Source organism: Anopheles marshallii, chromosome 2, assembly GCF_943734725.1.
Source record: "Anopheles marshallii chromosome 2, idAnoMarsDA_429_01, whole genome shotgun sequence".
Taxonomy (NCBI): Eukaryota; Metazoa; Arthropoda; class Insecta; order Diptera; family Culicidae; genus Anopheles; species Anopheles marshallii.
This window is the reverse complement of record NC_071326.1, coordinates 77,738,617-77,751,673: the sequence shown is the minus strand read 5'-3', so window position 1 is coordinate 77,751,673 and position 13,057 is coordinate 77,738,617. Positions and strand designations below refer to the sequence as shown.

General features: G+C 43.2%; 3 protein-coding genes across 3 annotated transcripts; all 3 read left to right on the top strand.

The window, feature by feature from the left end:
* Nucleotides 1–78: 78 nt before the first annotated feature.
* Nucleotides 79–1,896, top strand: LOC128718620 (putative polypeptide N-acetylgalactosaminyltransferase 9). The gene is made up of 3 exons (XM_053812242.1): nt 79–583; nt 646–810; nt 869–1,896. Exons 1-3 carry the CDS (start codon nt 79–81, stop codon nt 1,894–1,896), a joined length of 1,698 nt encoding a protein of 565 aa, XP_053668217.1.
* Nucleotides 1,897–2,204: 308 nt separating this feature from the next.
* LOC128706790 (putative polypeptide N-acetylgalactosaminyltransferase 9) lies at nt 2,205–4,121 on the top strand. Its single transcript, XM_053801732.1, has 3 exons — nt 2,205–2,778; nt 2,842–3,006; nt 3,070–4,121. The coding sequence occupies exons 1-3, from the start codon at nt 2,226–2,228 to the stop codon at nt 4,119–4,121; spliced, it is 1,770 nt and encodes a 589-aa protein (XP_053657707.1). The 5' UTR covers nt 2,205–2,225.
* A 393-nt stretch (nt 4,122–4,514) lies between these two features.
* On the top strand, nt 4,515–6,047 carry LOC128718619 (alpha-amylase A-like). Its single transcript, XM_053812241.1, has one exon. The coding sequence runs from the start codon at nt 4,515–4,517 to the stop codon at nt 6,045–6,047; it is 1,533 nt and encodes a 510-aa protein (XP_053668216.1).
* The last annotated feature ends 7,010 nt before the right edge of the window (nt 6,048–13,057 follow it).

The following is a 13,057-nucleotide window of genomic DNA, read 5'->3' as shown; positions in this document are numbered from 1 at the left end:
GTTTCATGCTCGTTTCAACGCTTCTTCCAGAAGAACAGCGAACAGTATTGAAAAGCCTTTCGAGAGGCATCTACCGAAATGTGCCACAGAGTGCCATATCAAACTCCGTTCGTGTTCTGTATTGCCATCATATTTGTAGTAAACATCACCTTATATCAGTTCAACTATGAGACACCCTTCACTCAAAAACTTTCCACAAGTCCCCAGTCAGGCACAACTCCATCGCAAGTTACGTTACAAAACTCGACTCCTCCAGGTTATATGGGATTGCCTGTACAGTTTAACCAATCCGATCCAGGTGTAGCTGCAGAGATTAAACGATCGTTGGTCCAACAAGGACTCAACGAGTATGCTTCGGATCTGGTGTCGGTAAGACGCCGATTGCCGGATCTACGAGACCCTTGGTGTCGTAATAGCAAGAGTAACCGCTTATCGTCCGAGCGTCTACCGGCTACATCTATCGTGATCGTGTTCTACAATGAAGTATGGTCAGTGTTGACGCGCACAGTGCACTCGGTTTTAGACCGATCGCCTTCGCACCTGATTAGGGAGATCATACTAGTGGACGATTGCTCAAATTTCCGTAAGTAATCAAAGTGGAGAGTCAACATCACTGCTTTATAAATCTCCTTATGTACTTTTAAGCTTTTTTAAAGACGCAACTGGAAGAGTATTTCGATGCGTACCCGGTTGTAAGGTTCATTCGTGCGACGGAGCGACTCGGATTGATACGGGCCCGTATGCTAGGGGCCAAGAATGCTTCTTCAGATATTGTTACCTTCTTGGATGCGCATGTAGAGTGTATGGAAGGTAATGTGAAACCGGTGCCTACGATTACATTTCGTCCTCAATCCGATTAACGTTCCAGGTTGGCTTGAGCCTCTACTCGAGGTGGTTGTCCGTAACTCTACGCATATAGCTCTCCCGACGATCGATCGTATCGACGAGCGGGACATGAGCCTCCGAACCAACATCTCGCTACTACTTGCAGGTGCCTTCGAGTGGGATCTTAACTTTGGGTGGTGCGAAAGGAAGCAACTTCACCGGAAGTACGCGCATCCGTACGAACCATTCGATACGCCCGCCATGGCGGGAGGATTGTTCACCATCAATCGAACGTTCTTCGAGCGGATCGGTTGGTACGATGAGGGCTACATTCTATACGGCATGGAGAATATTGAACTGTCAATCAAGAGTTGGATGTGTGGAGGCAAACTACTCACTGTGCCTTGCTCCCGGGTGGGACACGTACAAAAGCACTCCCATCCCTATCTGTTTGCTGTGCAGAAGGATTTGGCGTTCCATAATACGGCCCGGTTGGCAGAGGTATGGATGGATGAGTACAAGCAGGTCGTGTTTGACGTGAACGGATTCCCTCGTTATTCCGAAGCTCTGTTTGGGTCGGTTGAGAAACGGAAGCGCGCAAGGGAACGTGCCAAATGTAAACCGTTCCGCTATTACCTTAAGCATGCGTTTCCAGAACTTCACAAACCATCCATCCAGGGACAGTTTCGTGGAGAAGTACGCAATCTTGCATTGGGTGTTCGGTTGTGCCTGACGGTGAATAAAAAGGGTACCGCTCCGTACATGGCGCCTTGCAATGGTCTAGAAAGGACGCAATATTGGAGTCATAGCTACTATCAGGACATCAACTCCTACAAAGCTTGTCTCGCTTTTAACGGATCCACACTGACCACTGCTATGTGTCACCGACATCGGGGCAATCAAAGTTGGATGTATGTGAGTGAAACGAAACAAATTGTTAGCATGGCGCACAGCAGATGCTTATCGATAAGTGAAAATTCCAACTTCACGTTGACATTAGAAAATTGTGACGCCACAAAGGAGAAGCAAAACTGGTCAGTTAATCTCGTTACGTACAGTTTCTTAGAATAATTGAACTTGACTGAAATAAACCAACTGGATCAACAAACCGTTAAACATATATGAAAGACGTTACAAGCCTTATTCACAGTTCTTAACATTCAGCTCATAGATGACTACGACCTTCATTTTGTTTTTCTAGGAAAAAAAACACTTACTTGAATTTCTCTTTTTTTTGGAACTGGAACCATATGTGTCTATTCAATAGAGCTCACTGTTCGTTGGTAATTCGTAGCTGAACAAGAAAACACTCTATCAACAAAGCTAAGAGATGGGATGTTTCGACACCCTCAACGATGCTTCAAACTGGTCGGTCAGTAGACCAGAACCAACTCTACCAGATGGTGAAAAGCAGGAGCATGCGCCATCTGTTTACGGTGTGCATGTATCTGGCAGTGTTTGGTGTAGCATGGTTCTTGTACAAGACCTACCTCATCAAAGTTTGTATGGACAGAGAGCTGTTAGGCAACAGCCGTCTTACTTCAGATAAAAAATGGCGATCAGCTGATAAACCTACACAGCAAACGAACTGTTACACTACGCGGACACTACCGTCCGATCGTGAGGCACCTCCAGGAGATCTTGGACGCCCTGTGGAGATGGACTTGAAAGACAACGCCACTTTGAAGATGATTAAACAGGGTTTGGAGATGTTCGGGTATAATGCGTACGCTTCCGATCTGATGTCTATTAGGAGACGTTTACCGGATATAAGAGCTGCATGGTGTCGGCAACAAGATCTAACAGCCGTTCATCTTCCACCGACATCGATCGTGATCGTGTTCTACAATGAGGCGTGGTCCGTGCTACTAAGAACCGTGCACTCCATCCTAGATCGAACACCGGAACATTTGATACACGAAATAGTGCTCGTGGACGACTACTCTACTGCGGGTGAGTCGTTTTAGCGTGATCTAGCATTTGGAGCACTAAATGGAAATTGTTCTACCTCATCAGCTTACTTGAAAACTCGATTAGACGACTATTTTGAGCACTTTTCTAAGGTACGTATTCTACGGGCGCCCTCAAGACTAGGTTTGATTGTAGCGAAAATGTTTGGTGCTAAGGCAACGACAGCCAAGATCATCACGTTTTTGGATGCACATGTTGAATGTACTGTGGGTAAGTAAACCTCAAGGTTTTGCCATGAGATGTGCAACTCTAAGCATGACTCATTCTTCACAGGTTGGCTTGAGCCATTGCTGATAGAGATAATGAGCAATTCCACCACGATCGCTATACCAACGATCGATCAGATAGACGGCAATACGATGCAGTTGGATAAAGACTTCGCCCCACCGCTCGTTGGGGCCTACCGGTGGGATCTGAACTTTGGTTGGTGGGGTCGGGCAGCCATGAAGAAGCGCTATCCGAACCCATACGTTCCCTTCGACACACCCGCCATGGCTGGAGGACTGTTCGCGATCGAACGTACCTTCTTTGAGCGGCTCGGCTGGTACGACAAAGGGTTCGAGATGTATGGAATGGAAAATATCGAACTGTCCCTGAAGAGCTGGATGTGCGGTGGCAAAATGGTAATTGTGCCCTGCTCACGAGTTGCGCACATACGCAAGCAAAGTCATCCCTATCTACTAGCAGCTGGTAAAGACGTGGTAATAAAGAACTCGCTGCGGCTAGCTGAGGTGTGGATGGATGAGTACAAGCAAGTGCTGTTCGATGTCTACGGTGTGCCTCGCTATTTCCCGCAGTACTTTGGGCCAGTGGATGATCGGAAAGCCCTTCGTGCTAGGGCTGGCTGTGGAAGCTTTCGGGACTACGTGCTCAATGCCTTCCCGGAGATGATGAACCCACTCGTACCGGGTGCCTTCCGTGGAGAAATGCACAATGCCGCCCTCGCATCTAAGCACTGCCTAACACACAGTTGGGCGAACCATTCGCTAACGATGGCAGTGTGCGATGGACGAGAAAAGCAACAGTACTGGACACACAATTTCTATCGCGAACTAAACAACTACTCGACCTGTATAGAAACAATCAATTCCGATAGATACAAGCCGGTTGTGAGGCGATGCCATAGGAACGAGAAAACGCGCACCCAACGCTGGCAATATGTGGTTAACAGTGGACAGATCAGGAGTGAAAAGCTCGGTAAATGTCTAGCAGTACGCGACGGAGGAAAATTGATTACAATGGAACGTTGCAATCAGGCCGATCGACGTCAGAAATGGTTGGTTACTTTTGTAAAGCTAGATGCTTCAATCTTTCGATATTATTGATTACAAGCGAATTATAAGTAAGCATTCAACACACGAGAATTATTCAATATACAGCAACAAACTAAAAACACCTAAAGTTATGCAAACCACCATACATGTACATTTGACTCTGATGCGTTATTTGCCTGAGAAATTGCATTCGCCATACTCACGCACCTAAACAAACACATCATTCATTACATTTCCCACACCTTTTTCCCAACAATGGCCTTCACCTTGTTTATAATTACCTGTTAGAGCCGCGTTCTGATGATATGCCGGATGAAATCGTGCTCGTTAATCGCACCGATGCAACACTTCCGATGACATTCACTGCATCACGTCAAACCCATCTTCAAAGCCCGCTGCGGAGTCAATTTATTTATGATTGGTTTGATGGACCAGCCGGGCGACATGTTGTTTGCACTGGGACTGTTTTGCTTCTCGCTGGTGTCGGCTCAGTTTAATCCACACTTTAAAACCGGACGCCACACGATAGTGCAGCTGTTTGAGTGGCGTTACGAAGATGTCGAGCGCGAGTGCCGCACATACCTCGGTCCGAACGGATTCGGTGCGGTTCAGCTATCCCCGGTGAACGAGGTGCGCGATGGAGGTAAGTCTGCTAGTTGGGCAGATCGTTATGAACCTGTTTCGTACAAGCTGACAAGTCGCTCGGGAAACGAGTCAGAATTGCGGTCGGCAATAGAGGCCTGCAACAAGGCCGGTGTTCGAGTGATAGTAGAGGTGGTGCTGAACCATATGGCACGGCCGGAAAATGGATCCCTAACACAAACCCGTGGAACGGCTGGCTCTACCGTGAATCCTACCGCACGTGATTATCCAGGTGTACCGTACAGTTCGACAGATTTTAACGATCGCTGCCGTATCGTGAACCCGAACGATCCACACGAATTGCGCAACTGTTGGAAGGAAGACCGACCCGATCTAAACCACAGTCTGCTGCGTGTTCGTGATCGTATAGTGGGCTTCCTCAACCAACTGTTGACGTTCGGTGTAGCGGGATTCTTAGTCGATTCGGCGCTTTATATGTGGCCACACGATCTGCAGGCTATATTTACCAAGCTGCACAACCTGAGCACGACGGGCCAAATCTTTCCGGCAGGTAGTCGACCGTTCATCTGTCTCGATCTATCTTACCACGGCTTAACCGGAGCCGAGAAATCGCTGCTGGCCAGATGGAAAGATTACGCCGAACTCGGAGTGATCGCACAAGACCGTTTTGCGTACGACATTGGAGATGTGTTGCTAAAAAGAAAACCCTTCCATTACTTCGTCAACTTGGGCACCCGACTTGGGTATGTACCACGGGAGAAGGCACTAATATACGTCAACAATCCCCAGCTTCAACGAATACAGGACAAGGATGGTAATCCATTGGTCGTGCCGGCACACAACCGAAGAGCGTACCAAATCGGGCTTGCCTTTATGCTTGCACATCGGTATGGAATGACGCGTATTACAAGTTCGTACTACTTTACCACGACTTTCGAAGGTCCTCCGAGCGATGCGCAAGGTAAGATTGCGCCTGTTCAGATCGATCCAGACGGGGCCTGCCGCTTACCATGGATCTGTGAACATCGATGGCCCGTTGTGAGGAAGATGGTTTACTTCCGGCATGCCACCAACGGCACGGGTGTTCATGCGTGGGTTGATAATGGCCAGAACCAGATAGGGTTCTGTCGTGATCGTGTTGGATTTGTGGCATTCAATGCGGAGATTTCACTGACACTCAAGGCAAACATGTACACGTGCCTGCAGGGAGGTCTATACTGTGATCTGATCAGCAGCGCGGACCAAAAGCTAAATGCTAATGGAGGTTGCCCCGGAAGCACCGTGAAAGTGGCCGCTACGGGTCACTCAGACATTTTCATACCCAGTACACACGTTGAACCATTTATAGCACTCCTAGCAACTTTCCACTCGTAATACACTACGAAATAAAGCGAAAAAACTGTACACAATACTACCGAAGCAATAGAGAACACAATATTTTAGCACGCTGTAAACAACACTGTCTTCAACTACATTCAAAACTTCCAGAAGGTTTACACTGAGCTGTCAGTACGAGCGATCGCCATGCTTCCGTTTACACTACCTATTCTGTTGCTGCAGCTCATGCTATAATTCAACGCACGATTAGGCGACACCGGAAAGTATGCAATAACAATTTACTAGTGCTCTTTCAGTAGCCTACCACGTGAGTGGCCAATTGAACACCTTTTAAACCATTGTTCTGGGTTAATCGATCTGTATCTTTAAATCCAATTTCAACAAACTGTATCGCAGTAGTCCGTTTTACACCATTCTTCCAATTGCAATACAATGTTAAACCGAACAGTCATCAAGCGTGAAACATATTTCGAAACAATAGAAACAACAACGCACTGTTTTGGTATATTTTGATGATGATTTTTCATTCGTTTTTTTTTGTTGTTTTTACTCTCTTTATATCCTTATACAGCTTGATGTAGCACTCTATATTAGCATTCAAAATCGAATCACAACAATGAGAAGTGTTTTGAATTGTATGGAAACAGAAACACTGAAAGGTTCGTAATAATATGCGCTTCGCGTGTTTTGTTTTCGTTCTTTTTTTCTTCTTTTTCCATCCATCCTTTTCTCCCTTTCTCCCTCCCTTCCCCTCTTCTCTTTTACATTCCTCATAGAACCTTCCGCAGCCGTTCCGTCTCCTATGTTTCACATACATTTCTACTCCACTCATGCACTACACTAGTGGATCGTTTCGCGATCTTCTACATACTTTCCACCATCGCCACACGCACCAGCGCACATACTCTCGCTCCAATAAGATTACACGTGCGTATTCCTATTCGAAAATTTCGTGGTACACGTAAAAAGTAAATTTTGGTTCAAGTTGCACAAAGAGTTTGTGTATGTGTGTGTGTATGTGTGTGTCCGTAAACGGGTTCCATTTGATGGTGACGGTGTGATTGAGAGGAAGGTTATCTTAAAATCTCCTTACGATATCAACATCCAGATGGTTTTGCGTCTGTCGCGTTCATTTTATGAGACTCGATTTTATGGCATATAGGGGCGCGTGGCCATAATCTCTCGCATGCTCGCAATACACTATCTCTTAATATAGTTCCTTCTCTGCATCCAAATGCTAGTGTGGTGGGACACTAGTTGAATCTTTTTTGCCCATGATTCCATTCGTCCCGTGCTCTTTCGAGTGGTTTTGTGTGTGTCATTTAATAAAAGGAAATATAGAGCTAGAGGAAGAAGACATCTTTTCGAGAAGAGTACATCAATCGATGAAATATACGCTTTGTCCAACCGTCCTTTACCACTTGCTCACTTATTCTCTTAGTCCTCGTCCACGGTATCGTTAAGTGTTTTACTTTATGGAATTATCTCACTTTTAGGTTGGGCTTTGTTTTGTTCATTCATCTCTCATCGTTTATTTCCCGAACCGTTTCCGTTGTCACCGTCACTCCAATAGGCGTGTCTATGCTAGAAGGTGTCGGGTTGCGCGTTTCGCGTCCACTCGTGTTTTGTTACATCGGTTAAATTGTAAAGTCTGTTCTCACTGGGTTTAGTTTTCCTTTATTTTACTACTACGAGAGTCCGCTCGGTTACTGTCAGTTTCGGGTACGGTAGCAATTGCTGTTTCCCTGCGGCGCCTTCAATGATTCCGTTCTGTAGCCGATCTCTTGCCGCGCCGTTTATGCCTGTTCGTACAACGTTTCGATTTGCTATAGATTTGTTAAAAATTAAGGCAGTGGTGAAATAGAAATTGTATCCTGCATTATACCATGTACTTTACCCCATGTGAGCCCACACCAGAGCCTCTGACGTTCGATTTCGGTTAGCGCTATCGTTTTCCTGCTTTGGGCGGCTCTTATCCCTTTTTTTCTTGTTTTATTTAATGTGTTTTTTTTTATTTTATTTCTTTTATCCTTTTTAACTGGGTGTAAACCCATACCTTCTTGGTTGTTATATATTACTTTTGTCTGCTTTATATTAATTGTCACTTTTTTATACACTTTTTTGTTTTATTTATCGTTTCACCCCTGGTATGGTTTGTTTTTTTTGTTAAGCTTTTAAATCACGCTGCGTATGTTCGTAATGCTTCCCTGGGGTGGTGGGCATTGGTTCACACTAACCCGCACCTGATAGTAAGCGTCAGGGAGCCGGGATTTGGTGGGCAGAATAAGGGTGGGATTTAATGTAAAAATTGTTTGTCTCAAATTTCTCGTTCACCGAATTTTGACCTTATTTTCGTAAAATCTCACAACTAACTAACGGCGGATGACAAAACGAAGCAAACTAGTTGTTTGTAAGTTCTGAGCAGCTCAGAGAAACCTGGCTAATGAGGGAGAGAGAAAACACTGTGTTTGGGAGGGGAGTTTTTTTTGTTTTTCTCTCTTCTAGATCGTTCTACTCGAAAGGCTACTGTCAACGTTAACAAAACCACACGGTGGGTTTTCCTTGGTTTTGGTTTTAAATAGATTAATAGTGTATAATGTAAATTTGTAGGTGCCAGTACAGTTTGTTTTTCTTCGCTTCGTTTAATTCACCACGGCTTCATAATGCCTGCTCATCGACCCGTTCTCTAGTAGTGTTGATGATTGTTAGCAAAATGGCTCCGTCCGCCATTTTCTGATTGCCGTACGGTTTTGTAAGACGTGTTCCTATCAGGTTCGCGATGCATTTACTCTCGTATTCGGTTACCCTTTTACCGTCCGTTTTAGGAATATTTATTTATTTGCTTGTGTTTTTTATTTGCCCCTTTCGTTCGTTATGTATACTATTATTTCCGCTCTCTCTCTCTCTCTCTTTCTGTGTGAGTGCCCAATGATGTATTTGGTTTTTATTGTTGTATTCTACACTAGAATTTCGCCCTTCGCTCGCCGAACTCTCTTACACGCGCAGTAACGAATTGTTTTAGTCGCTTTTGGCTGGAATTTTAAGTTTTAGAAATAGGTTTTAAACGTAAATGCATGATATGAAAAGGGGATTTATAGTTTAAAACGTTACTAGTAGCTCGTAGTACATAGATGCTAATGAATGCTTGCTCACATTGCTCACAGTATATGCTCACAGTTTAATGCTAGCCTAAGGTTAACCGAATTGATTAGTTAAAAACATTGCATAGTTTATAGCGTTTCGCAATTAGCTAAAGAGTAATCATAAGATACGAGTAATTATACTTTTCTAAACCAAACAAAACTCGTTCATAACCTTTATAAATAGCTATAGAATTTAATTACATTAGTATTTTTTTAATTTCAAACGTTAATTAGTGACGTCTAGTATTGCATATAGAAGGAAATAAACAGACAAAATAAAAAAAAAAAAACAATAGAAAAGATCCTCTTTTTGACCACCAACGTTCTCACTGTTCCATCCTCACTAAAGCGACCCATTTACTGACTCAATTCCGCCGTCTTTTGCTGAGTAGCCATCTTTTTTTCTTTTTTTTTCGCTCGCTCTCTCTCTTTTGTTTTGCTCTTTAGACAGTACTCTGGAATGTTTACAGACTATACAGGTTTGCACGGAAGTAAGAGCATCGGGGTGGGGACCCGTCTCATCTCATCACTCCTTTATCTCATAGAGGGTGTAGGCGCAGAGTATGTTTTGTATGTGTATTTGAGAAAAGTGCGAACACCAATCCAATGTGATTAGCTTCTGTTATGTCATCCCACGTTCATCTACTTAATGTTACATATCTTTTTTTTCTTTTCTTGTTTATGTTTTGTTTTGTGTCATTTATATAACCTCTAGTCAGTATTTGTGTTTGTTTTTTTCTTGCAGTATTCTTGTCACATTGAAACTAACTTGGTTTGTTTTACTGTTTTGCTTCCATTTGCACACTGTTGCGACATCATGTTGTCTGTCTGTTTTATATCGTTTATATAGATTGTCATTTTTCGTTTACATACGCTTCGAACGGTTCCACCTAACCCATATCTACCCGACCCTCAATCCAATCACATCGAAATGCGTTCCATTATCTTTGCATCATCTTTCTCCATTTGTGTTGCCATGTATAGTTTCCCCCCTTCTAGCTTTCTGATATGATCTACTAGATCTGTCATGCAAGTGTTCTTCTTCTGCTCAATGTTTGTCTTTCCGCTCAGTCCTAGTACCTTGCCTTTGCTTAGTTTGCACGTTCCGTTTGCCCTTTTACTCTTCTATTCCTTTTTCTACATCTTTCTCTGTCACAATGTTTCGCTCGCCACTAGAAGAGCATACGATTGCGCATCATTTGTTGTCTTGAAAATATCGCATTCTTTTGTGTGATTTGCGTGTGAGTTTTTTTTATTATTCTTGCTTAAGTAAGTGACTGTGTATATGTATCTGTATGTATATGTATATGTATATATATATATTTTGTGAATAAATTGCTTTTTTCCTCTTGCTATTACTTCCAAGAACTTCTCACTTGAAGTGGATTCCGATGAAGATTTTATCTTCCCGAATATGCTTTCCACGTTATCGTTATCCGCTTGTGAGACAATTTTGCAAACTCCTTTGCAGTACACAATAAATAGATCTCTGTTAGATTGTTTCACCGATTGCACAATTATTTTCACCACCATCAGGTTTCGGTTGCATGTGCAATGTGATGTCTGTCCTTTTTTGCTGCTCTGTTTTAGCAAAATGCAAAGTGTTGTGTTGCATGTGTTGAAATATTTATCTTAAATATCTTCAATTATTCTGTGTCCCTGTGCCATTGAATTGCTCTGCCGGTGCTAAACGGTTTCTAAACGTGCCCATCTAGCTCCCTGCTCCATTGCGTGCCATTATCGGTATGGTGACATTCTGCTAGCGTAACTTGTACTCCGGTGTCTTTTTGCCATTTGTAAGCCCGGTGTGATGGTTCATGTATATGTACTCTATCAATATTGTTATGTGTTTTCTTCTTTACTAGTAATAGTCATATAATGCGTTTCTTTTTTTTCCTGCTGGAAATATATCGCCCACCCTGCGTATCTTTGCTAGTGTACTCCCTTTATTTTACCTCACATTGTTTCGCTTTATTCGATACATATATATAAATATATCAGTAAAGTGCAAGATTAAAGCTCCTTTTGGTTGTTCATAAACAGGTTTCGAGAGAGAGAGTGAGAGAGAGAGTGAGAGTGAGAAAGAGTAAGAGGGCGTGTAAGTGTGTAAGATTAGGCATAAGGGAAGGTCGATTTACATTTTGTTTTGTTCTAAAATCTTGTTGAATCGTACACTGGGAAAGAACTCTCGAAGAAGCGCTTTTCCAGTGGTTCATACAATTTAGGTATGATCAACAGTAGTTTGTGGCGTAAGTGTGTGTATGTGTTTTATCTGTCCTCAGTATCTGTAAACAATTCTTCCACACTGGATGTGTTGCCATACCCCGGCGAGGGGTGGCGCACCGAAACAGAACAGTCAAGATGGCACAGTATTTGTTGGATTGGTTAATAGCATTCCCCATCTCTCATTCGTCATCTGTCAGTTGTGATTATTATACGGTAATTACTATTATTGCTACTAAAAACGAGTATGTATTCGACAATTGCTACCGATGAATCGCGAACGCGTGCACTGGATGTTGTGCTGCTTTTGGTGCAAAAATTCTCATGCTGATTGATTGTGTTGTTTCTGTGGCACGTGAGTTACTACACTGTCCCTCTTCCAATGTTTTCTTCGCCAGCGCAACATCCATGCTTCGAGTGTGCGATCAATTAATCACGGGGTTTGGCATTGCTCGTACTACTGCTGGGATGGCCAAGAGCCCGGGGGCGAGCAAGGAGCTCGCGAGCTAATCTACAACATCAAGAAACGCATCACCTGCGCTCGCAGTGTTTTTTTTTTGTTTTAATGTAGAATGAGAATTAATGTGCCTATATGCCCTTTTTCGTTTTGGAACCTTCATTAGCTTGTTCGCTTCACAATTTACCGCGCTATAATAGTGAAAAAGTGGTGTTTTCTTAGTACACACGAGACCTACACATGGTTTGATCCTGTCTTACGTGTTGCATTGTTCTTTAATTGGTTAATTTGTATATTTGTGTCCTCCTACGCTGCCCTTGTTTGCCGTCCACATCCGTGCACGGCAGCACGGATGACAGACGAATGGTTTAGGTGCTGCTATGCTAGTGTGTAGTGGTTTTTGCCTTAGCTTTTTTTTTTGTTTGTTATCTAAAAACCCAATCCCTTTTTGATAAGAGAGATTCATGTGTGTGTATGTGTGTTTTTTTGTTTTCTTTTACTACTCCCCGTATTTTTTCTATGCGGAAATGCTGAGTAAATAGGGCATTTAAACACTTGACCACATCGGTCAATTAAAACATGATCTGTGCACACAGCCAAATGGAGCATTTTACTTGGTTGTTTGCTTGCTAGTTAATGTTACTGTTTTTTTTTGTTTTACTACCATTTTCAACAAAAAAAAAATGTGTCTGCATCAATCTAATTTAGTATGCAACACAAACGCAATCAGCTAGATTGCTAGAACATATTTAAAAGGATGCACGAATTGAAAAGAATTCTTGAACTTGTAGTTGCGTTCGTACCTAGATAGAATAATGTAACTTGCAAGGATCTGATCCGTCCCTCTTTTTTTCATGAGCCCGTTTGCGCACGCATATCATATTTATACGCTTATATAGTATAAAAGTGTGTAGATTTTAACAAGGTGCAGATGTTTTAAGGTGTACACCAACCGGAATCGTTCCAGCCCGCGTTCGGTGGTTGTTCGCAACACCACCCAAAGCTAGGCGAGTGGTACGCTGCCACCGAAACGCCGCCTGCAACGATGGTTGGGCCACGGTAATGAGTGTAAAAGTGGTATTAGTAGATAAAAGTGTTTTCTTTTTTTTTCTTTTGGCAATTAGATTCCCCCGTCACCTAAGGCCGGTACAGATGGATCGTAACGTACGCGACAAATCCTCGATGCCTTCCTTATTTACTAGCTAAACATGTACAGGGACAAT

Bases quoted from the DNA above. Each gene is read 5' to 3' on its own strand.
- LOC128718620 (XM_053812242.1), top strand. From the start codon at position 79: ATGTGCCACAGAGTGCCATATCAAACTCCGTTCGTGTTCTGTATTGCC. The intron at 584-645 runs GTAAGTAATCAA...TGTACTTTTAAG, and splicing joins GGACGATTGCTCAAATTTCC to CTTTTTTAAAGACGCAACTG. The intron at 811-868 runs GTAATGTGAAAC...TTAACGTTCCAG, and splicing joins GCATGTAGAGTGTATGGAAG to GTTGGCTTGAGCCTCTACTC.
- LOC128718619 (XM_053812241.1), top strand. From the start codon at position 4,515: ATGTTGTTTGCACTGGGACTGTTTTGCTTCTCGCTGGTGTCGGCTCAG.
- LOC128706790 (XM_053801732.1), top strand. From the start codon at position 2,226: ATGGTGAAAAGCAGGAGCATGCGCCATCTGTTTACGGTGTGCATGTAT. The intron at 2,779-2,841 runs GTGAGTCGTTTT...CTACCTCATCAG, and splicing joins GGACGACTACTCTACTGCGG to CTTACTTGAAAACTCGATTA. The intron at 3,007-3,069 runs GTAAGTAAACCT...CATTCTTCACAG, and splicing joins ACATGTTGAATGTACTGTGG to GTTGGCTTGAGCCATTGCTG.